Source organism: Falco punctatus (genome assembly GCF_963210335.1).
Source record: "Falco punctatus genome assembly, chromosome: 2".
Taxonomy (NCBI): domain Eukaryota; kingdom Metazoa; phylum Chordata; class Aves; order Falconiformes; family Falconidae; genus Falco; species Falco punctatus.
Genome location: NC_137581.1, coordinates 82,975,582 through 82,997,721, shown reverse-complemented (window position 1 = coordinate 82,997,721; position 22,140 = coordinate 82,975,582). Strand labels below are relative to the sequence as shown.

The following is a 22,140-nucleotide window of genomic DNA, read 5'->3' as shown; positions in this document are numbered from 1 at the left end:
CCGCAATACAAATTTCTCTGCATCCAAAACTCATCAGCTAGAAACAAAGGCCTGAGGACACACAGCCTAAGCAGAAGTGGCCCAGAGACGATGCTTGGTGGCACCACTCCCATGCGGCAACCGGCTCCTCAGCCCCAGCCCTGCCAGATGAAGATGATGTGGGCTGTGGCATGGAGAGCGGGAAGAGAAGGATGGAGAGCCTCTCCTCCTCTTCCTCTAGGACCTCGCCCTCCGCTGCAGCTCTGCTCCAGGGCTCGCCACTGTTACATGATTCATGGGGCAAAGCGTCCGAGGACACAGCACGAAGAAAGGTCTGCCGACAAACTTCTTCCCCGCTTGCTGCTCCTCGCATATGCTCAAAGAAGGAGAAAACCACCAACTTTGCTGAAACATTGATGTACTTAACGCTCACATGAACTTTTTTTGCTACACATGCTGTTATGCTGTGTGACATCATTCATAACAGAGCAAAAGAAAGAATATGACATCATAAAAAACACACACCACAAAGTCAGCAACAAGATTATACAAGATTATCAAGATAAATAAAACAAAGCCCCATTTCACTGTTTCACAGCAACTACTCGCATGTGCCCAAGCCCAGCTACAGCTGCAACGAAAAGTGTTTTAATCATTTCTCCAAATGGATCATGTAATAAGACCCAGGGGTAGGAGTCAGGGTGGGGAGGACAGGCACGGTTTCAGCTACAGCATGAAGCTATTAACTTCTTACCACACTGTGATTCAGGTGATTTTCTTCCCTCAACTCCAGTCTGCTTTTTGGTGCATCACCATCATTAACGGGAATTTTCCTATGAAAAAACAGAAGCTTACTCTTTGAAAACATCCTGCATATCTCAGATCAGTACAAGACTGTACCTCCTCAATATTTTGATTCCCCTAGAGAAGTCCCATATGATAGCATATTTACCCTGCTGCGTACCCATATATAGCAATTACTTTAGAAAGCAAGGACCATTTGAAAATAAGCATAAAAGGTTTTGACACCAAAAACACACCAAGCAAATCTTAGAGCAGCCTCTTCCCACACCAGTGATTTTTGTCAAGGTCTTCTCTTTTACCCCTTGCTGTTTTCTTTTTCCAAGGAGAGAATATCCCATTTTAACCATACCCTGCTCATGTAAAATCCATAAACGCTGCTGAGGATAAAATTAAAACACACACGCTAATATCATACAAACGTCAGCTGTTCCATGCTAAAGAGGGAGCTGCACATCTGTGCTGTACCAGTGTTGCAGCACTGGGACTTGTTACCACAAAAAGCACCGATAAAGAATATACCTTAGTGCCAAATTTCAAATCCCAGGGATAAAAATCACTGACATGCAGCAGAAGGAAAGTTTCAGCATTACCCAAAAGAACTCCTTTCAATCAAAGTGTTTAAAGGCACATAATCACTTTAAAGCAGAAATGTGATTTTAATGTGTTTTTTTTAACATATTCACCTTTCCTGCGAGTAGCACGTAAAATTATTATCCCTAAATAACTGAGAGGAAAGTGGGGAGGGAGAGTGCAAAAGTGAAGTGAGACATTTGGCCATTTTCCTTCAGCTTATGTTTGCAAATAACATTCCCTGCAAAGACCAAAAACTTTCCGCAGCTTCTCAGAGGCTTTTCACACAACAGGGAGAACACAGGCTCAAAGAGAAGACAGAAAAACACTAAAACCACACAAAATCGGCCCAGAGGACTGCAGGCATACCTGCAGCTTCTGTTCAGTGTCGTCTTGCTTTTTAAAAAAGCTGCGGTTTAAGGGAAGAGAACACCAGCCAGTGCCTGCGCCACCCCATCGAGAATTATTAAAGACTGTAATTTTAATCATCGAATGAATGATATTCAGCAGGAAAAAAACGTGGGAAGGAAAAGAAATTAACTTGTAGGAGACAGAAAGGCCACTGTTCCTATTTCACAGGACAAGCTGTTGGTCCGAAGAAAGGGAACACCAAGTTGCAGGCAGGAGCCTCTCTGCCTCAGAGAGTCACCACAAGAACAAGTGCACTATTTGGTTTAATTCCCCTTCACAAATAGGAAATAATAAATTAATTGTAAAAGCGCATTTAAAGGCTGCTTTGGGGAGCAATCTCTTTAAAGGGCATCCCCACTTCACTGACCCAGGTTGCCTGTTAAATAGTAAATCAGCGGCTGCTCCACCACTCTCAGGCACATCTCGTTTCTTGCTCTCCCCCATCCCCCTGCCCAGCCCTCCCTCCAAGCTGGGCTGATCTAGATGCAAGGCAGCAGCTATCTGCTCCCGTACTAGGGAAGCGAGCAAACTTCAAGACCTCACGCTGCAGAATCACAGTGTGGTTTAACTTGCCAGAAGCTTAAATATTTACCTGTCTTCATTAATTCCACACATGCGGACCCTTTCATTGCTCATCCAGCTATGAACGTTGCCATACAGGGGAGTTGCAGAAAGCATGACGTCTTCTTAAAAATCGTCACTTTTCTTCACAGTTTTATATTCTACTAAAAAAGAAAAAGGAAAGAAAAAGTTGAGCAGATTTGTCTAGGAGGAAGTGCAAACAACACGGTGGAGCAGCCAGCCTCCCTCCGGGTAATTAATAATGAATGCAGGATTGGTGCGGGGAGTGAGCTGCCTACGTTAACCACTAAGGGAGATATCCTGCAATAAAGGAGCAAATTGAGGGCATTTATAGGTCAGAGGAGATGAATCTTTTCCCCAGCGCGCATCCAGAAAATTAAGAATCATTCCAGGCTATCAACAAATAAAAGTTTCTTCACTGCGTATCATTTCTGCAAGAAATGACTCAGCCAGCCAAGTCCCCAAACCTTCATCTCACCTAGGCTGAACCAAGGAGAGACCCCATGGCTTGGGGGAACATTGAAAACTACCCACAGGCACTCACAAAAACCCTGCGTTAGGAACACACAGGAGCAGGAGTGCATCTCAAGAACAGCCACATACCGTGTGTACTAGCTATGCTGCTGATAAAGCTTTCACTCGAGGACTTTAAACTGAAGAGACGCTGCTACAGAAGGGATCTAAATAAAAACCTCCCCTTTAGCATCTGCACATGACTAACTTAGAGAAAGGGGTTAAATATAGTAAGTGGGTTGGCGAGCTCCTCACCCCTTGATTTGATTAAGCTCGAAGCCCTGGTGGCTTCTGCATCGGAGCTGCTGCTGCTGCTGCTGCTGCTGCTGCGAGTGCTTTCAGTAATTCAATGATGCCTGCTCACTCCAGGGAAAGAAATCATTAGCGGGCTCGCTGGAGAAGTATTAGCAGTCCAAGAGGATCGGCGCCGTGTGCAGCCGGAGAGGCAGGTGAAAGGTAACCGCATTTTCGCGTCCAGCAGCGGAGAGGAAAAGGCTTTTCCTCCCCTCTACCTTGCCTAACGCCACCTCCGCTCACGTTAAATTCTAGTTTGCTGCATGAACGAAGTGTCAGGACAAGCTGCGTTTTATTAACAGGATTATCGCGGCGCATGATTTATTCCAGTGCAAGATTTTAATTGCTCTTCGGAGGTTGAGTCGTTTCTTTTGACTGAGCTTCAGCCTGCATCCTGCTGCTAAATGCTGGGTTAATAAGTAGGGGGAGCCTTTAATGCACAGGATATCCCTCAGCTCTTCCTCTCTCACAAAAATAGAAGCCTTTAAGCGGGAGGCATGATACTCCTTTTACACACACCAGCCAGTAACGGGCGACTGACCACTGGGAGTTTAATGCCTAACGTCTCCCAAAGCATCCAAGCTTCCCCAGCAAACTCATTTCCTTTGTCAGGATACAAAATATGCAAATGATCACTTTGGCATTTAATGGGGAAGAAGCCCAGACTGGGCCTTTAACACAATACTTCACACACGTTCAGAGAGGTTTAAGAACTGAAATGGCAGGAAAGCCTTGTTCCCCAACACTTTTTTCACCCCTCAGAGAGGCCTTTTGTGCAGAACTCCACGTCTGGAACAAATGTATATTAATGAAACGGCATGTTGACCCTCCTCTCTCCAGAACAGTTAGCTTTCCCTAATGAAGTCTGCAAAAATCGCTGCAAGAAAACAAAAATCCACCGAGATTAGATACCGCGCTATCATTCAAAAGGAGTTATTTCACTGGAAAGATGGTTTCTGGACAGATTTACTGGTTTCCAGATGCGCCGCTCGTAATGTTTTCAATAGAGGCAGCAGCAGCATGGAGAGAGTGATTTAGGGTTTTACGTAAGGTTAGTAGCCACCCTGTGCGCTGCCTCATCACGGAGGGACGGGCACCGGCTTGGAGGAGACAGGCCCCGGCGGCTCACGGCCCCGCTCCCCATGCCCCTTCCCTCGGGGGTGCACGTGGCCGACCCACGCTGCTCCTCCAAGGGGCGGCCTGCGCCCGCCCGGCTTCCTCGGTGGAAGTGTATCATTAAGATAAGGCGCAGCGCCTGAATTAGAGCCCGTCAATCCCCTGACATGTGCAGATAGCGAAACGCTGAAGTTGCACGGGGGGCCCCGAGAGCTTCCCCTGCCACAGCCACAGACAGCTACACCGGGTAATCCGAAGGCCCCATGTCCCACCACCGCCGCCACTACCAGAGGCAGGGCAAAGCCCGCCAGGGCACAGGACACGCTAGGATGTCCCAGCGGCCGTCCGGGTGGGTCAGAACCCACGCCCCCACGGCTGCCAGCCCCTTCCCCAAAGCTGCCCCTCGGCACCCACTGCCCCGGGTGCGCGCGTGTGTGCAGCTGTAATCACCGCCCTGATGAACTTCTTGTGAACTGTTTGAAAGTGGAGGTCTGCTGAACGAGCAGCGGCGCCACTGCCAGCCATAATTTCATTGCAACAAGCAGCAGACTTTTTAACTCTTCGCATGCCCCTTCCGTCCTCCTCCTCCCCTCTCCCGGCAAGCGACCACCCGTCGGAGCCGGCGGCTCGCAGGGGACTCCTGCGGCTCCGCCAAACGCCGGCAGCTCCGCAAGCCCTCGGCACTGCCGGGGGGAACCCAGGGTGTGGGAGGGCACCGCTCCTATTTATACCCAGCTTCCGCGGGGGCGGACGCAGCCGGCCCCGTTGTGCAACCCCGACGGCGGGCTGAGCTCACGGAGGAAAGCGAGGACACGTCTCCCTCCTTCTTGCTCCTCCTCCCCGCCCGTCACCCGCCGGGCCACCACGAGCCCCCCCAACCGTTGTCAGCGCGCCCCAGGGCGCCGCAGCCCCCCCGCCGCCCCCGCTGCGCTACGCGGAGCGGGGCTCGGCCGCCGGAGAGCGCACGGCATTTCCTCCGGGAGGTGTCTGGCCGATAAAGCCATTTGCGGCTAAATATAGACGGTGATGCACGGAGGGGGAGACGTGCAACGCACACGCGGCTCCGCAGCGATGCCGCCGTGTGAAACCAGTTGTGAAAAGCGCCTGCAAGCACTAACCTGCCTCCCGCCGTGCCGCGCCGCGCCGTGCCGTGCCGGGAACACCCACCGCCCCGCTCTGCCCGCGCCGCGCCGCAGAGGCAGGCAGAGACACACACCGCGCCGCTCGGGCAGCTGATTAAAAAGGGAAACGTTTGGGTCTCCCTCGCAACGTCAACAGACTTTTGGCAGCCATTGACGCCAGCAGCAGCAAAGTTTTGTTAACACGCTCCTGGCGTGGAAACGAGAAAAACCCGATGCCCGCGGGGGGGGGGGGGGGGGAGGAGAAGACGCCGTTTCTCCGTGCCTCCGGGAGAAAGAGGAGGGGAAGGCAGCGCTGGCCGGGCCGGAGGCACCCTTCTCTCGCACCCCCAACCCCCCGGGCCCAGGGTGCCCGGCGGCGGGTGTGCGAGGTGAAAGTCTCTGTGGGAAGGGGGGGGGGCGGGGGGGTGTGTGGAGGAAGCCCGGCGGGGCCGGCGGCTGCAGCGAGCCAGGAAGCGGGGCGGGAGGAGAATTGCAGCGGCGCACGAGTTCCCTTTTGGCGCCTTTACTCTTTTCCACCTCCGAGCTCCGCCTGGCAGCCCGCCAGTTTCCACTGCACACAAGCCACAGCGCCAGCAGCAGCAGCGCAACGGCAGCCGGCGGGGAGGGCTGCGCGGGGTAAAAAAAAAAAAAAAAGTCTGCGAGCGCCGGTGGCACCGAAGAGGAGGCAGGCGCTTCGGCAACAACCCGGCCTTTCGGCAAAAAAACGATGCAATAAATTACCCGCCTCTGATCCCCCCCCGCCACCTCCATCACCCACCCACCTACCCACCCCCCGTCGCCGCCCGGTTCCAGGCCACTGAAAGAATCATTTCTAGATTTGTGAAAATCCCTGCGAGAGGAGTGAGAAGCAATCGAGGACTCGTAGCGATCTACTTCGATTAGCCCTCAAAGCGTTCATCTAGCGCTTGATTTAAAGGGCAGTGCTCATACGGTATTTATAAGCTTAAATACGGGCAGCTGCTTATGAATGTGTTTGGGTACCTCGTTTATCATATACCTCCGACTTACATATTTACGACTTATAAAAAACAACGACCTGTGCCACGGATAGAAAGGAGACCTTAAAGACACTACTGCTGCACCATTTACAATGCACCATATAAAGCTCTGGCAGCAGTCAGCGATCTAATATTAGACAAGTGTTTGAAGAACAGGCTTGGCTGCGCTTTTTAAAAGCAAAACAAAAAAACCAAAAAACACAACACCATGAGTTATTTTTTGCAATCTCCACACGGCATCACCGCTAGTGACACGTTTTGTAAACCAGAGGAGGAAGCTGCAGACTAAGTAGCCGCCGCACGGATCCGCGGATTAGAGAAGAAGTTTGACCTTTACCCGGGACGTGTGGCATTTCATTTAACCATAAAGCTAAGCACAATGCGCCAGCGAGATCGCTAAACCGATTTAAAATACATATTGAGTCATGCACGGCAGTAGTGCGTTTCGGTTTAGGCAGCGCGCAGGCAGCGCAAGGGGGTCGGCGCCTATTTTAAGGCTCCTGCCGCAGCCACCCCCGTCGTCGTCGTCGTCCCGTCCCCCGTCGTCCCCCCCATTCCGCGGCTCCCACCCCGTCACGTGCCGAACGGCGACCGGGACTTTGTGCCGTGTAAACACGGCGCGGGGAAGCTGACCGAGGGCAGCCGGGACCGCCAAGCCAGCACCAGCGCCGGCGGGGCATCCATCCCCCCGGCCGCCGGGCACCGCCGCCCCGGGCTGGCCGCCGCGCTGCGCCCGGAGCCGGGCGGAGAACTCCCCTCCGCCCGCAGCGGGGCTCCGGCTGGGGCGGCCCCCCGGCACAGGCGGCCCGAGGTGGAAGCGACCCCGGCCCCCGCCCCCCCCTCCCCCCCCCCCCGCGCCGCCTGTCACGCCTTGGACCCTGCACAAACAGTCGCTGCGCCGTAGCGGCAGCGGAGCTTTGCCCCTTTCCCATATGCTGCGAGGCGAATCATTGCATCGCTCTCAGCGCCGGCGGCAGCCAAAAAGGGATAAAAAAAAAAAAGTTTTCAATTAATGATAAGCCTAGGAACTGGGGAAGGGGGCGGGGGAGGAGGCCAATAAGGGAAAGTTAAAATGGCTGGCGATCCTTCAAATAACCCTGGCCGCCTTCCCCGGAGCCCACACGGCACTGCCTGCCGCGGAGCCCCGTGGGAAGTCCCGGGGGCCCCGACACAGCCTCCTCAGGGCGGCCCGGGGGGGCCCAGGCTGCCCCGGCAACGAGCGATGCCCACACCTGAAGGTTTCGGAGCATCTGCAGGGCCGGGGCTCTCGCTCCCATTCCACCCTCCACCCACCCCCCATCCCCCTTAAAACGCATCGAAGGGGTGCGACAGAGGAGAGGCTGCAAAGGCTCACACACACACACACACGCCGTGGGGAGGCGAGGCGACTGGTACCCAACTTGAGGTATCGCCGCATGAAGGATTTCCCGGAGATTCGCGGGAAACACCGGCCCCGTCCGCAGCACCGTCCGCCCCGCACCGCTGCCCGCCCCCCCGCCCCCCAGCGCGGGCGATGCCTCCGTGTCCCCCCCGCGCACGCCGCGGCGAGCAGGCTGCTCTCTTGGCCGGGGGCGGGGGTTTCCTCCCCTGCACGCCGCACCGGGCAGCCCGGCGGTCCAGCCTGTCGCCGCTCCGGCCGTGTCGTGAACGCGGCTGCAGGAGGCGGTAGAGCAGGGAGCCGCAAACCGGCTCTCCCGCTGAAACCCCCGGGCCCCCGCGTAGACTGGGCCCCCCGGCGAGAGCCCGGCCTCCCTCCCTCGCCCACCCGCCGCGGCATCTCCCTCCCCAGGCCATCCGCGCCATTTTAGAGACACACACACACTCACCCACACACACACTCGCACACACACGCACAGGAGCGAGGTTTCCGCTGCTGCTGCCAGAGACAACAGGCAGCAGCCGAGCCCGGGCTGCGAAGGAGGAGCAGCGGCAGCAGCGGGAGAGGGACACACACACACACGCACGCACGCACACCCACGCACCGCGGGCCGGGCAGAAATGTGCATTTCAGGTAATTTAAGGCCGCATTCCCGGCGCGGAGAAGGGAGAGCGCAGGCCTGCGCGCCCCCACCCCATTAACCCGCCTCGCACTCGGCATCCCGGGAGCACTTCATTGTTGCCTTTATTCCGTATGGCTTTTGCTTTTCAGGAGGGGGATAGAAAGAAAAGGGGGGGGGTGGAGAAAGGAAAAAAAAATAAAAAAGAAAAATACCACCAAGCCAGCCCCTTCCCCCCGCCCGTCCCCCATTGTTCGGCCGCGGGAGGCTGGGCGAGCACAGCGCCACGGGCTCGCCATTCACCGGGCTCCGCCGAGCCCTGCCGTGCTCCCTCCCCCTCTGATAGCTCGGCAGACTTAGGGGACTGCGGGGAGACACCCCACACACACATTGAATACATAAGTCCCTGCGCTCCTGCGAGAGTTGGGCGAAAGCCTGCGCTCACTTCCGCAGCGTTATCCTTGCAGAAATACCGGAGCACGGCCCCCGTTTCCTTCCCCCTGCGCCCGCCGCACCCCCGGGGGGTGGGGTGATTAATGGGACGTACGCCCTTGGTTTCCCTCCGGCCACCCCGGCGCACCGCTCCCCGGCGCGGAGCCGCCGCGGCACGCCGGGCGGGGGCGGCCCCCCCACGCATCCGTCGGGGACGTTGGGAGATATTGATCACGGACGACTTCATTTTGCGTAATTGCGGCTGACAGGGCCTGTGGTTCCCTCATTTACGGAGCAACAGCTTCGAGGGGCTGATAGATGGGGAGCGGCTCCCTCCGCTCCCCCCCCCCGCTCCCCCCCCGCCCCGTCGCAGCCCCGCAGCCCCAGCGGGGACGGCGTCTCCGTGCCTCATACAGCAAATGGCCGGCGCACAACAGCGAAATATTAAACTTAGGTGCCTCCATCTCTCGTTTTACCTAGCGCGGCCGGCCTGAAAGCCTCCCGCTCCCCGCAGGGCTTTGTCTGCACGGCCGCGCCGGGGCCGGCCCTCGGTGCACGGGGACCGTCGGCGGCCTCATGCAAGAAAAAGTGCCTGGGAAGTTGGGGCTGATTTCTCCCCGGGTTTGGTTTTTCCCCCCCTCCTCCTCCCAACAACAAACAAATAAACAGCTCGGTTTCTGCTAAACAATGCATAAAAATTAGCCTCGCCCTAAAGTTTATGTTGGGCTTAAAGCGCTAACGTTTCTCCTTGACGGGAAACGCTTTCCCGAGCACTTCTGAAAAGCGCTGGCGAGCCCTCGGTTACAAAAGCATTATTACAAGCACCTCGACAAACATCTCCACAAGCCAGTACCCCAGCCTCGCATCACCTTCCCCAGACCTTTAGAAGAAACGCACGTCCAGGGCGGACACAGCCTGCGCTGTGCACCGCCCGTCTCGGCGTGCAGAAAACACTGCGGGGGGAAAGGAAACGCAACAACAACGGTCGGTTTTCTTCCGTCAAGAATTTAAAAAGGAAAAAAGAAAAAGAAAGGAAAGAGAAAGAAAAAGGAAATAAAGTTGCCGGTGGCGGCGATGCCCCGCCGGAGAGGGCAGCGCGGAGGCCCCCGCCGGCCCTGCCTTCCCATCCCGGCGCTCCGCACGGAAACAAAGCAGCGAATCAACTGCGATGCAGATGGGCGGCTATGAATTTTTTGCTGCTGCTTAGAGCTTTAATTACTCGTTCTTGATCCGTGGGACTACGACACGACACCGCCAAGGTTAAAATGCCCTGAACAGCTCTGAGCAGATGTGAACGAGTTGGCAGACGCGCAAATGAGGTCTGCCTCTAAGCATGATAACAAGTGACTAATACATTGCATATCGCTGAAAGAAAATTATTTTTCTCTAATTTGCATTAGCGCTTTTTTTTATTTTTTTAACGCCAGCGACATTCCCTCCTCAGAGGCAGCAGCATAATCCTGAAAATATTACTCCGTGACTTTAAAAGATTTGGAAGGAGGCTGAGATTGCCAGTGTTTTGGCTATGCGGGCTTGTTTATCTTTCCGCCTTTGCTCCAAGGCGAAACTAGTTTCGCAAGCAGTATTCTTGCAGGAAAATGGCACGTCATATAAAACACCAGTTTATAGGAATTGATGCTAAAATTGTTGAATGACTACTGGTGCACTTTTGCCACTAATAGCACAGCGTAATCCATAAAGGACCAAGGGGACCGTCAAGGCCAAAAGAGAGAAAAAGAATAGACTGGAGAGAAACAGATAAAGCCAACCCATCGACCAAAATGACAAGGGTGTGGGGGAGGAAATAAGCATCTCTCCCTCCTACCTGCTTTCCACCCCAGAGCCGCCTCGTCAAAAAGACAATAGTATGTGGAGGTCACTTACTATATAAAACAGTGATTCTTGTAGGTAGCAAAACTATGTCAGGTACAAATATAGGCCGGAACCCAGTTCTCCAAGTTCCCTCGACTTTCCAGAGGCTCTTCTGAAGAGGCCGGGAGATCACTTTGGGTACCAGAGCAAACTTCAAGAACAGGCAGCATTTTATATTCTATGCTTAAAAGGCAAACCGAGGAGCTTAGATGCAGAAGCTTTGAGGAGAAAATAGCTACTCGGGCTATTTATGCAGGAGGAGATTTTCACCGAGGACCTATTCAAGGGGTCCCTGCACGTCCAGGTTATCTATCAGGGGCTGCCCGCTCCAGAGGCAGCAACTTCTCCGCTGCCAACACGTGCTCGGGAGGCAAACCCGCGCTGCCAGCTGCCGCACCGTGCCCTGCCCGAGGTCCGCAGCGGCTCGGACCAGGGCTGCCCTCTCCTCCCACAGGGCTGCCGGGACTCCTCGCCCGCCGCTCCCTCAAGTCGCCGGGGCCGCCGCCGGGAGAATTTCCCAGCGCCGAAATTTCCCAGCGCCGAAGCCTGCCGGGGTCGGGCGCGGAGCCGCCCGCTCTCCCCGTAGCCTCCCTGCGCTTGTAAATCAAGAGGCTGGGGGGGGGGGGGGGGGGGGGGGGGGAGAAAGGGGGTGGAGAAGCGGGGGAGCGGCTTCTCCCCGCCCAGCGGCGTTTGCTTTAGCGACGCCGGCGGCAGGGGAGCAAGGCTCGGCGCCCTGCTGCCGCCCGGGGTGCCCGCCGGGCCCCGCAGCGGCGGGCGGTGCCTCCGGGAGCGGCGGGGCGGCCCCGGGGCTGCTCCGGCCGCAGCGAGAGCTTTTGTGTGCGAGTGCCGGCAAGGCGCAGGCTCTTCGCGCTCCAACAGCTGTCACATTATTTGCACTGGCTGTAAACAGCCTTCGCCACCCCCCCCCACCCCACCCCCCGAACAGAGTTAAATCCAGACTAACAATCCCCAGTTAGAGATCAAACCAACAACAGCAGCATTGTGTCTGCCTTCATTGCTCTACCATCAACTACTGCAGCTGGTTTACTCGAAACAAGGAACACCCTCTACCCACCTCCCCCGCCCCCCGCCCAGAAACGTGCATGTTCCCGGCGGTTGGTCAGGCCGAGCCGCGCTGCTCTGGGGGGCTCCGCCGGGCCGGGCCGGGCCGGGCCGGGGGTGTTGCTCCGCCAGTCCGATGCTGGCGGGGTCCCGGGCTCTACGCCCCACAGCGGAGAGGGGCTTCCAGCCCGCACTCCCTCTCGACGAAAAGCCTTATCAGAAGTTGAGCTCCGCTCTCGGCTTGGCTTTTGGCAAGGGCGAGGGGGGAGCCCCGCAGCAGCAGGGGGGCCGCGCTCGCAGCGCCGCAGCGCTCCGCAGCACACGGCGAGCTCGCCCCCGCGGCGCGGCCCCGAGCAGCCCGGGCTCCCCGCCCCCCTGCCCCGCGCCCCGCCGGGCCGGCGGCACCGGCGCCCGACCTCTTATCGCAGCGAACCTCCCGCCGAGGGGCCCCTCGCCGCGGCTGGCCTTGCCCCGGCCGCTGACCCCGCCGCTGGCAGCCCGCGAGCAGCCGGCCGGCAGGGACGCGTTTCCAGCCTTCAGCCCTTTCCCCCCGTAAGGAAAGAAAAAGGAAGAAAAACCCCAATAACCTAAAACACGAGTCCGACTTCACTCGCTGTACAACCAGCTGGCAGCAAAGGAGTGTACTGCACACCCTCAGCCGGCCTTTTGTTGGGCACAGCTGGAATTTGGGTGTAAATCCCCGAACCCCCTTCCCTGCCCTTAATTATTTTTGTTTCAGCGGCAAACTTAAGAGGAGATGTGGAATTTACTGAACAGAAGCAAGGGAAAAATAATCAACTCGAGGAAACCTTTCCTTGCCCAGCACTACCCAAATAATGCCTAGCACCACCCAAATCATGCACCTCCAAGGGAAAGGCGCAACACAGCAACTTCCTCCAAGATCTGTATACAAACGAACTCTTGAGGACGCCACAGGAGCTGGAAGCGCACTTTCTAGGTGCTTAGATGCAGTCTGGGAGTCGGCACCAGCAAGGGGAAACAGCTGATTTTATTGGAAGCACATCTTGGCCTGCCTCCTGCCAACGGCAGTGCTCCCCAGGCAAGTAAGGTGCTTCACACCATGATACGGCTCCAATCGACTTCCAAATCGGATTCGCCGACAAATGATTCCAGTATGTACTCACAGGTCAGTATCATCGACTACTCATTGCCTTATACGTAGCTAGAAATCTGCTGGCCTGGTAAAAACCACCGTTAACACAACAATGTCAGCAAAGGCTGCAACACACTCTTGTGAGAGACCAGCGATTCGTGCCTACTGAGGCTCTTTCAGCACAAAGGCTTTTAGGAGGAAGAAGAGAGAGAAGGGGGGAAAAAAGGAGGGAGGGCTCTCGTGTTTCAGGGCTGCTGTCCCCTGGGAACCAAGAACCAAGTGTAGCTTCAATCAAATGCTGACTTCTCCTCCGGGAGCTCAGTAGGAAACCTGATCTCACTAGCTCATGCTTGCCTCCATGCATATATAGGCTGGGTTTTCTTTCATACCAGCAATTTGTATAAAGACAAGAGCCAATACAGTTTATTGCAAACGAGATCTTGCAGTAATGGATCTAGAGAGATATTTCTGTAGCTAAAATAAGACAACCTTCAGCCACCTGCTCAGGGCAGGCTGCGCTGCAGCCGCCCCCAGCTCTGCACGCATGGCTCCGCTGTGGGCGCCCCTGGCGCAGCACTGCACGGCACAGCCTCCCACGCATCTCCCTGAGCCCTGCATCCTCCCCAGCTGGCAGCAGCCGCCCTAGGTTGGGGTTTTGTGCAATGCCAGGTTACACTTCCATTAAAACGTTTACCCTGGGAGATCACTTCCTGCCTGCAAGTATTGTTCCGGCTTCCCCTGCTGCTCACAACTTTAGCCAGAGCTATTTCTTTCCTCGCCTACTGTGGTGTACAGACCCCGGGAAGCATCCACCCCTGCCCGCTGGCCCTGGGCTGCCCTGGCAGGGCAAAGCATGGCACAGCACGGGAGGTCTGCGGGGGGGGGAAGGCAGGCGAGTCCTCCAGGCGGAGCTCAGCATAACTTCACACCGGGCTGCTTAATTCTGCATGGGGCTTTGCTAATACACTTTGTGCTTGACTACTGAAATGGGAGGAAAGGAAAACACTGCACAGGGAGCACGACCAGGCCAGAGCAAGGTGAGCCAGGAGGACTGCAGCCTGTAGGGAAGGGTTTCCTCCAACAACCAGCTCAGCCTCCTACTGCTATGGGCAAGCCAGAGAGGCTTAGAGCACAACCCAGCATGCCGAGGCGTGGGAGCAGAAGGGATTGCCCAGGGATCAGGGATCCCTGTAGGATCTCTCCATAGCCAAGAGCTTTTGCATGGAGAAAGTTTGGCCTAGGGAGGGAATTTACACCTAGAAAGAAGAGCTCAGCCCATCCCTTCTTCTGCCATTAGCAAGTTCCCTGTGAATTTCAAGGCGAGATGAGAATACGCCCCTCCAGCTTTGATTTCACTTTGCTGTCTCTACCTGCAGCCATGCACAAATGCCATACTCAAGCCATGGCTAAACGAGCCTGGCAAAGCTCTCCCACCACCTCCAGGAGATCCCTGGCCACAAAGCCACCCCACTCCCAGGGAGCATGGGGGGAAACACAGCAGTGGGGGCAGGACAGGCAGCCCCACAGCCCCTGCTCCTTGCAAGCACAAGGACAGCCATCAGGCTGCCCCAGGCATGGGACCTGCTGCCTGTGCAAGTACAGGCATACTTCTCTCTACTATCAACTGTACCAGGCACTACTCCAATACTCCCATGGCGGAGAAGATTGGACTTTTATAACTGAGGATACAGGCCCAAATGTTTTGTAATACGCAAATACCGAAAGACGTACAAGGCCCCTAGGTGACGTATTCCTGAGCATTAAATGAACACCTGGGATAAAAGCAAGAGCTACTCCAGCTGAAAACGAGAAGCAAAGCATGCTCTGAGAAAGAACAGGCTAGCTGGCAGTGCTGGCAGACTGCAATCCACTATGGGCCATCTGGAGGTGCATGGGGAACAACCCTGCTGCAGAGGTGCGCCAGTGCAGCTCCCAGCCGTGGGAGATTGCTTCGAGGTCAGCGGGAGCTGCGGAAAGGAGAGCGCTTTTGGCTGGAAGTGCTCTCGCTCCTCCTGGCCGAGGAGGAGGCGGAGGAAGCACAATGCCAGGCTTTCCCGGTGTAGGCTCAGCCGCAAAGCGCAGCCCCAAGCCTCCCCCTTTCCCCAGTGCTCTATTGAACACACTCAGCTCTTTATACAAGCCATTCCCAGAGTGGCTGGTGGATTCTGCGCTTTCCACTTTAATTGTCTTATCCAAATAAAGCTTTGTTTTCCTTAGCACGACAATCCCAACATTCAGGCCGAGATTTCCATTGGACAGAGGAGATATTTTATTCTCCGATTGTTTAGAGAGTCGGGGCTTACACGGAACAGCCCCGGCTTGTGTGCCTCTGCTCACAATGGGGTCTTTGCAGCCCCGGTCTCCGTCATGTAGATTCATTTTCCAGAGCCATCAGGATAAGAATCATTTTTCTCTAGATTTCATAGCTTTCCAGGTCTATCTTAGACTTTAACAAGTCTTTTAGTTTGCACCAAGACAATAAATTTAGTTTAATTTAGCTTCCGGTCTTTAATTTTAGCAGGTCCTTTTTTTGCATGCAAATCAATATGGCAATTACCATCTAAAAGCTCGCCCAGCCCTAGGTCAATGTAAATTGATCATTGTCCGCCTTCTACAAAATAACACCGGGAGTCTGTGGTGCATAATGAGATTATACTGGAAACTGTCTTTCAGATCACAAATTATATTTCAAGCTGTCAGGATCTTCTCCAAGTGGACTTCCTTGCATGTCTAATCACACGGCACCAAATCTGTCAGCTCACAAGGTAGGTTTGGGGCGCAAAGAGTGCTTCCGTGCAGAGGGAGAGTCCCAAATAATTTAGACAACAGTTTCGGAAAACAGGCAGGCAGGTACTGAAGCATGTTCTCACTCGCTAACTTTTCCAGCAGTGGGAAAGAGGAGGGGAAAAAAAATCTCCACTCGGCCAAGAACTGCTGTCCAGCAAACAAGGAAAAATGAATTTGCTGCTGGAAAGCAGCAGCAGTTTCCTAAACCCACATTTGCAGCGCGTTCTTGGCCTCCTCCTTTCCATCCCCACCTCATCTGCTCGGCCATTCAAAGGATCGCTGGCTGCCTGCTCCGGACAAACTCCCACAAAAGATACACTCCCCCAGGAGAGACGCCCCTGCCCACCACAGCCTCGGGACCTGAGCGGGTCAGGTCGGAGGGAAAGGCTGCTGTGGAGCAGGGACCGCTGTAAGCCCGTTCCCTGAAAGGACAGGAGGATTAACGGGAGCTGCTCACGGCCAGGGGAACTCCCCCTGCCTGCAGCCCCGGCCTCCGCTGCCTCCTGCACGCACACGCAGCCAGCCGGAGCGGCGTAGCTACAAGGGGTTAGCCCAGTTCCCCCAGCCAGCCCGCTCAGCTCCGCCACTCGAATCATTGCAAAACCAAGACAGAAGGCAGCAGACCCACTCTGGCCATCAATTATTTCTAAAACAACACCAGCCTAAGGAGGAAGTATTAAACTCAGCTTCATGCTGCTCTTTCTAAGCCTGCACTAAAACATGATCTATTGCGGTGTTCAGGGGAAAGATAGCATATCGCGTATCACCTGTGCAACCCAACTACGCTGCAGAGTCCCAGCAAGAGCCCACAGCTTTGTCAAGATGTCCAGAAATCAGAGCCTGCTTCTCCTCTGTACTGAGCACCAATTTACTCCGAGCCACATTAACTCCGAGGGCAATGTGGCTGCTAGAGCTATGACCTGAGCCGGAGCAGGCCTTTTGCCCACCTTTGCAGCGGCCACTCACCAGTCAAAAGTTGAGAGACCTTTTAAACGACAGCCGCAGATTGCTAAGACTACTTTGGTATGCACAGCACTCATTATTTTGGGCTGTGGTGGCCTGGGTCCATTTTATCCACAGAGACCTGAAAGAGTGTCAACAACTTTGCGCAGTCTTGCAGCTGCACAGATCCCCAAAGTTTGCTTGTGTGGACTGTACAGGAGCCCCTGGAGCTTAGCCACCTCACCTCTGGCATCCCTGTTAGGGGGACCCAGGCTTCTTTATCAACCTTTAAAAAAGTGAATTATCATGGGATGTGGGAAGAGGAGGGGAAAGGGACAATGACTTAGAACTGCCCAAGATGCTGCAGATCCTGGCACATTCTGGTGAAGTGTGTGACACAGTGCCCAGCTTGTCCACCAGCACAGGAATAAAGCCAAGGCACCAGTATTGTTTCAAGACCCAGTCCATATTTGGGCATTCGGTTCACACATCCTAAGCATCACTTTAAATATCAGAATAGAGACATTGGCCAATGTGGTTCATAATGCACTCAAATGGGAGAAGTCATTTCTGTTTGGTCTCAGATTACTAGCTTGGTCTTGGGGGGGGGGGGGGGGGGGGGGCGCGGGGGGAGAGAGGGAAACCCTGCTGAGTCTGTTTGCACTGGTCTCTATTAGATATGCAACAAATCTGCCATTTCCGGCGTTGCTTCTATCTAATTAGAGATGTATTTAGATGTGACGTGTAAATAAGCGCTGAGCTGCCTGCTGCCCTGGCTACGCGGACTGCTCGGGAGCATTTCCAATAAGGCTGTAGCGCCCGGAACCAGGGCTCAGACAAAGAGGAATGGGAATAGTCTGCGCTGCAGGCGAATCCAACAAAACCAGCTTTTATCTACCGCTCTAAAGCCTTAACTGCTTTTAATCTGTACCGCCCAGGCTTGCACGCCACGATCACATCTCATCCACCGAGGCCGTCTCAGTACAAAAGGAAGCTCACAGGCACGCAGGGGCTGCAAATCACCTCCGGCCCGCCCCAGCCCCAGCGCAGACCCCGCTCGCCGCCAGCCCCCGCGCTCCAGGAGCTGTGCGCGCCCCCGTGGGCTCCCCGACGCCCCGAGGCAGGTCCGCCCGGCTGCTGCGCGCAGGGACACGAGCGGCCCCGCCGGGAGCGCACCGCGGCCAAGGGCGCGGGGAGCCGCCGACGGGGCCTGAAGGCGGCCGCGGGAACTGGCACACCCCCACCCCCCCCCCAAGGCCGGGAACCTTCGCGGTGGGGCTTCCACTGCAATCCGCGGCGGGGGGGGGGGGGGGGGGCACGGCGGGGCCGGGGGAGGCGGAGAGCCGCCGGGGACGCCCTGCCGCCGGGGCTCGCCCGGCCGGGCCACCCCCGGGGCCCCGCCGAGCCCGAGGGGCTGCGGTGGCTCCCCCGGCCCCGTGGCCGCCCGACCCCGGCTCCAGGCCCTCCTCGGAGTTTCCAGAGAGAGGAAACTCCTGGGAACGAAATAATCTGGCGATCGCCTGGTGAACTCTTTTCCTGTTGTGGGAAACAGCTCTTACGAAGCTGTTAGATGGACGGGGCAGCGCCGGGGGCCCGAGGCGCGCTGCACCGGCCCCCCCTGCTCCGGCAGCATCCCTGCGGCCGCTGCTGCTCCCGCATCTTTCCAGGCCGGAGCAGCCGGCCTCGATCCCCTCTCGGCTTTAAGGGTTAACAACCATCGCCACCATAGAAAAAAAAAAAAAAAGAAAAAAAAAGAAGAAAAAATATCGCGGTGACCTTTTCCTCTCCAACTCCCTCACTCTCCCTTTCAGGCTCCGGTTCCTGAGCTCGCAGGGAGCCTGAGCGGCTGTCTAGACCTATCTATCACAGACGGACAAACAATACCAGGAGAAGCCCCTGCCCGGTCCCTCAGCCTCCGCCACTCACCTTAGAAATGGCGAAGAACAGAAAAGTGACCGCGGTACCATCCTCCCTGGTATATTTATAGCCTTCCACACAGCCCACCTTCATGCCTGACAAATGAGATTTTGTCTGCTCTCTCAGCATACGCTCCAATAAACACACACACACACTTTTTTTTTTTTTTTTTTTTTGTGCCTGTTTGCTTTTGGTAACATTCCGGACTCGTCCCTCCGACCTCGGGGCGGGCGAGGGCTCACCACGCCCGTGCGCGGAGGCAGGTTAGATAGCCACGGCGGGAGGGGCTGGGGGGGCGGGGGGAGCAAGGGGCGACCCCGGCCGGTCATCCACACGCAACCTCCCAACCTGGAAACTTCAATGTCCGTATTCATCACGCCCTCTTCGCACCCAGCCCCCCTCACCCGAAGTGCTCCCTGGTCCCTGCCAGCCCTCCAGGTTGCGTATTAAAGAGGTATACGGGGTGAGGAGCCGGAGGTCCAACGCTGCAAAAGGCTGGGGAATAACTAATGAGCTGTGCAGCCCATTGATCCGGTGCATACTTCCTAATTAACTCTGAGTCACCTATTTGTGACAGCAATTCAAAGAACTGCACCACGGATAAACTGCAACCCCGGCGCGCGAAGGCAACCCGGGGAGGGGGAGGCGGCCAGGCGGGGGGGCGGGGGGGGGTGGAATTTGCTCCTAATCCTCCTAAAAGCAATTAGGGTGAGCGCTGCGCTGGCTACCTCTCGGGAAGGAAAAAAAAAAAAAAGGGAAGGAAAAAAAAACCCACCCAGAGGCTCCGACAGCAGAACCGAAAGGAAATGAACGATGTGTCGCAAGCGCGACGGCACCGGGCTCCAGTCAGATAGGCAAGCACCAGCCTCGGGGACGAGAGTAGGCGAGACCGGTGGCCCCGAGGAGCGGCGCGGCGGGCAGCGGCGCGCACAAAGCTGCGGGGGCAGCGCGGGCTGGGAGGGGGCAGCGCGGGCGGCGGCGACCCGGGTGCGGCGGAGATACCGGCGGGGGGTTGCGGACGCAGCCACGGGGGCAGAGACCTCGCACCGCCCGCCCCCTCTCGCCCCCAGCTTTGTTCCCGAGCGACCCTGGCGGGGCACGGCTCTCCCCGGCTGCCCCCCGCGGTAGGGCCACGGGGAGGGGGCGGGGGAAAAAAAAGTTAATAGAAACCTTTGGAAAATCCGAGCTTGGCTACGTTGTGCGGGCTGGGCTTCCCCCTCCCCCCCCCTTTTTTTTTTTTAATACAAACACGGATACAAAAGCTGCAGGCTCCAAAGAGTAGATGAAAGCAATGAACGGAGTTTCTGGAAAAGATTCATTAGTGGGAATTTATGCTGCGACGAGCTCCGAAGCGATACCATTAAAGCCAGTACCCACACTTTGTCAGTTTTACACAGCTCACTACGGTCTGGGGTTTTTTTGGTTTTTTTTTTCCCCTCGGGGGAGGTGCTCTTCGCCTCCCCCTCGCCCCCTCCGCGATCACCAAACCCAGGATCCGACAGACATCGCGGAAACGAGAGAGAGGGAGGGAAAAAAACACACACGCACACGCACACATCGAGAAAGAAAAGAGGAACGTGAACGCTCCGCAGCCCTCGCCCCCGGACTCGCTCCGCGAACATCAAATGCATGCCTCATATGCTGCGCAGAGCCGCCACACTTGGCCCCGGCTTCACAAAGCAGCCTCCGCTGCCTCCCTGCCTGGCCGTCCCCCTCCGGCCGGCCCTTTGATGGCAAGCCCCAAGCCTCCCTCCGGGTCGGTCTCTCAACTCCAAACTACATTTTAGGGCTGACTAAACTTCCGTGTCACGCCGGACCTCACGCCAGCACAGCTCCGCGCACGGGAAAGCCCCGGGCCGCCCTGCCCCACGTGCGCGGCGACGCCCGCCCCGCCGGGGCGGAGGGAAGGGGGGGAGCGGCACCCGGGCTCTCCCGGCCAGGGGAAGGCAGCCTGCAGCGGGCTCTCCCCGCCGCTCACCTGTCCGCCGCCCCCGCACCGCCCGCTGCTCTCGACGGGGAGCGCGGGGCCCGGCCCGCCCGGCGCGGGAGCCGTCCCCGCTCCGCGGGTCGCCAGCGTTTTTCCTCGCTCGCCCCGGCCCCCGGGAGCCCCGCACCGCCGCTGCCCCGGTGCCTTCCCGATCGCAAAGTAGGAGTCGACGGGAACACCGCCACCACCCCACACACAGGCGCACCGGAGCGCCGACAGCGCTACCAGCAGCCGCCAACCCCCCGCCGCCGCCCGCCCCCCCCACCGCCGCCCGCCCCCCCACTACCCCCACCACGCCGCCCCAAGCAGGCATCTTTACAACCAACTGCCTTCCAAACTTCCCCTCCGCCGCCGCAGCCCCGGAGACGCACCGGGAGATCCCTCTCCCCCACGCCGCCGCCTGCCTGCCACTCCCGCCCGAGCCCCGCTGCCCCGCGCCGTAACTTTCGGCCGCCGCGGCGCCGTCCCCGCGGCGGGGCGAGGGGAGCCCCGCGGCTGCCCCGTCACCGCGGGACCCGGCGGCGGCGCTTCCTTACGGGAGCTGTTCGCGGAGCGGAGCACTAACCTTCCTGCCGCGCCGCGGGGCTGCGGCGTGCGCGGTCCGCGCCGCGGGTCTTACACCGTCGCCTCGCCCTGCTGCTCTCCCAGGAAGGGCAGCCCCGTCGGGGGTGGGGGAGAAGAGGCAAGAAAAGTTTCCCGAGCCCCCTCCCCCTCTCCGTGGGTGCGTGTGTCGCGGCTTGCCCCGGCGCGAGCGGGCCAGGGAAGGGGTGCGGGAACGCAGGGAGCTGTGGGGGGCGGGAGCGCCGCCGCCGCCTGCGCCGACGGGGCAGGTGCCCGCGGGAAGAGCTTTGCTTCTCGGCTCGGCTGCGCTCAGCAGCGGGAGCGGCAGCCCGCGATGCTCATTCCGGCTGCCGGCTCTGGTTTGGCAGCGCCATGTTGCTGGCTTGCTCCGGGCGAAGTTCCTGCGCTGGCGAGCGCGGCGCTCCCCACATCTCGCCCGCGCCGCCGTCTCCCGTGCCCTGGCCGCCGCGGCTTTGTGTGTGTGTGGCTGGGGATTTAATTCTCCTCCTCCTCTTCTCCTCCTCTCTCTCCCTCTCTCTTTTTCTTCCTCTCCCCCCCCCCTCCCCTCTTTAGTCCGCCGGGAAAGCCGCTCTTCCTCACCTTGCCGCTGGGAGACCGGGCTCCGTCTGCTGCACGCTGCGCTCCCCTCGCATCCCCCCTCCCTCTCTCCCTCCTCCTCCTCCTCCTCCTCCTCCTCCAGCCGCCGCCTCCCCTCCCTTCCCCTCCCCCCGGGCAGGCGCTGCACCGAGGGAGCCGCCGCCAGCAGCAGCGGCAACGGCAGCAGCAGCAGCAGCGCCGCCACCGCTTTTTCCCTCTGCAAGTTTCCCCCTCCCCTGGCTGCGTTTCCCTGACCAGCCAGGCAGGGCTCGCCCGGCCACGCACCCGTTCTCCCCCCTTGCCCTGACTAATTGATTTGCGCCCCTCGCCAGCCCCTCGCCTCGCCCGCTCCCCGCGGCTGGCACAGGTCGCTGCCGAGCTGCGGTGCCCCGGGGGTACTCCGCGCTCCCCGGCCGGCGGGGTGAGGAAAGCCGCCCCCCCGCCCCGCTGATACTCTCCTCGC

The 22,140-nt window shown here is 57.7% G+C and overlaps 2 protein-coding genes across 9 annotated transcripts in view; one reads left to right on the top strand and one right to left on the bottom strand.

Moving 5' to 3' along the window:
• Window positions 1–22,140, bottom strand: part of BCOR (BCL6 corepressor) — an 83,243-nt gene that overhangs the window by 37,572 nt on the left and 23,531 nt on the right. For 2 of the 8 annotated variants that reach the window (XM_080374326.1, XM_080374332.1), the window contains exons 1-3: window positions 21,681–22,123; window positions 2,357–2,486; window positions 734–812 (exon numbers count right to left, since the gene is read on the bottom strand). In XM_080374326.1, the coding sequence (XP_080230452.1) occupies window positions 734–812; window positions 2,357–2,442 (165 nt within the window). In that variant the 5' untranslated portion in view covers window positions 2,443–2,486; window positions 21,681–22,123. Of the gene's footprint in view, window positions 1–733; window positions 813–2,356; window positions 2,487–5,387; window positions 5,528–21,084; window positions 21,652–21,680; window positions 22,124–22,140 lie in introns of those variants that run through there. The other 6 variants (XM_080374333.1, XM_080374331.1, XM_080374327.1 and 3 more) reach the window with 4 other exon arrangements.
• On the top strand, window positions 10,256–21,083 carry LOC308059795 (uncharacterized protein; the record flags this gene model as incomplete). The annotated part of the gene is made up of 2 exons (XM_080377674.1): window positions 10,256–12,919; window positions 15,560–21,083. Exon 2 carries the CDS (start codon window positions 19,815–19,817, stop codon window positions 21,081–21,083), a length of 1,269 nt encoding a protein of 422 aa, XP_080233800.1. The 5' UTR covers window positions 10,256–12,919; window positions 15,560–19,814.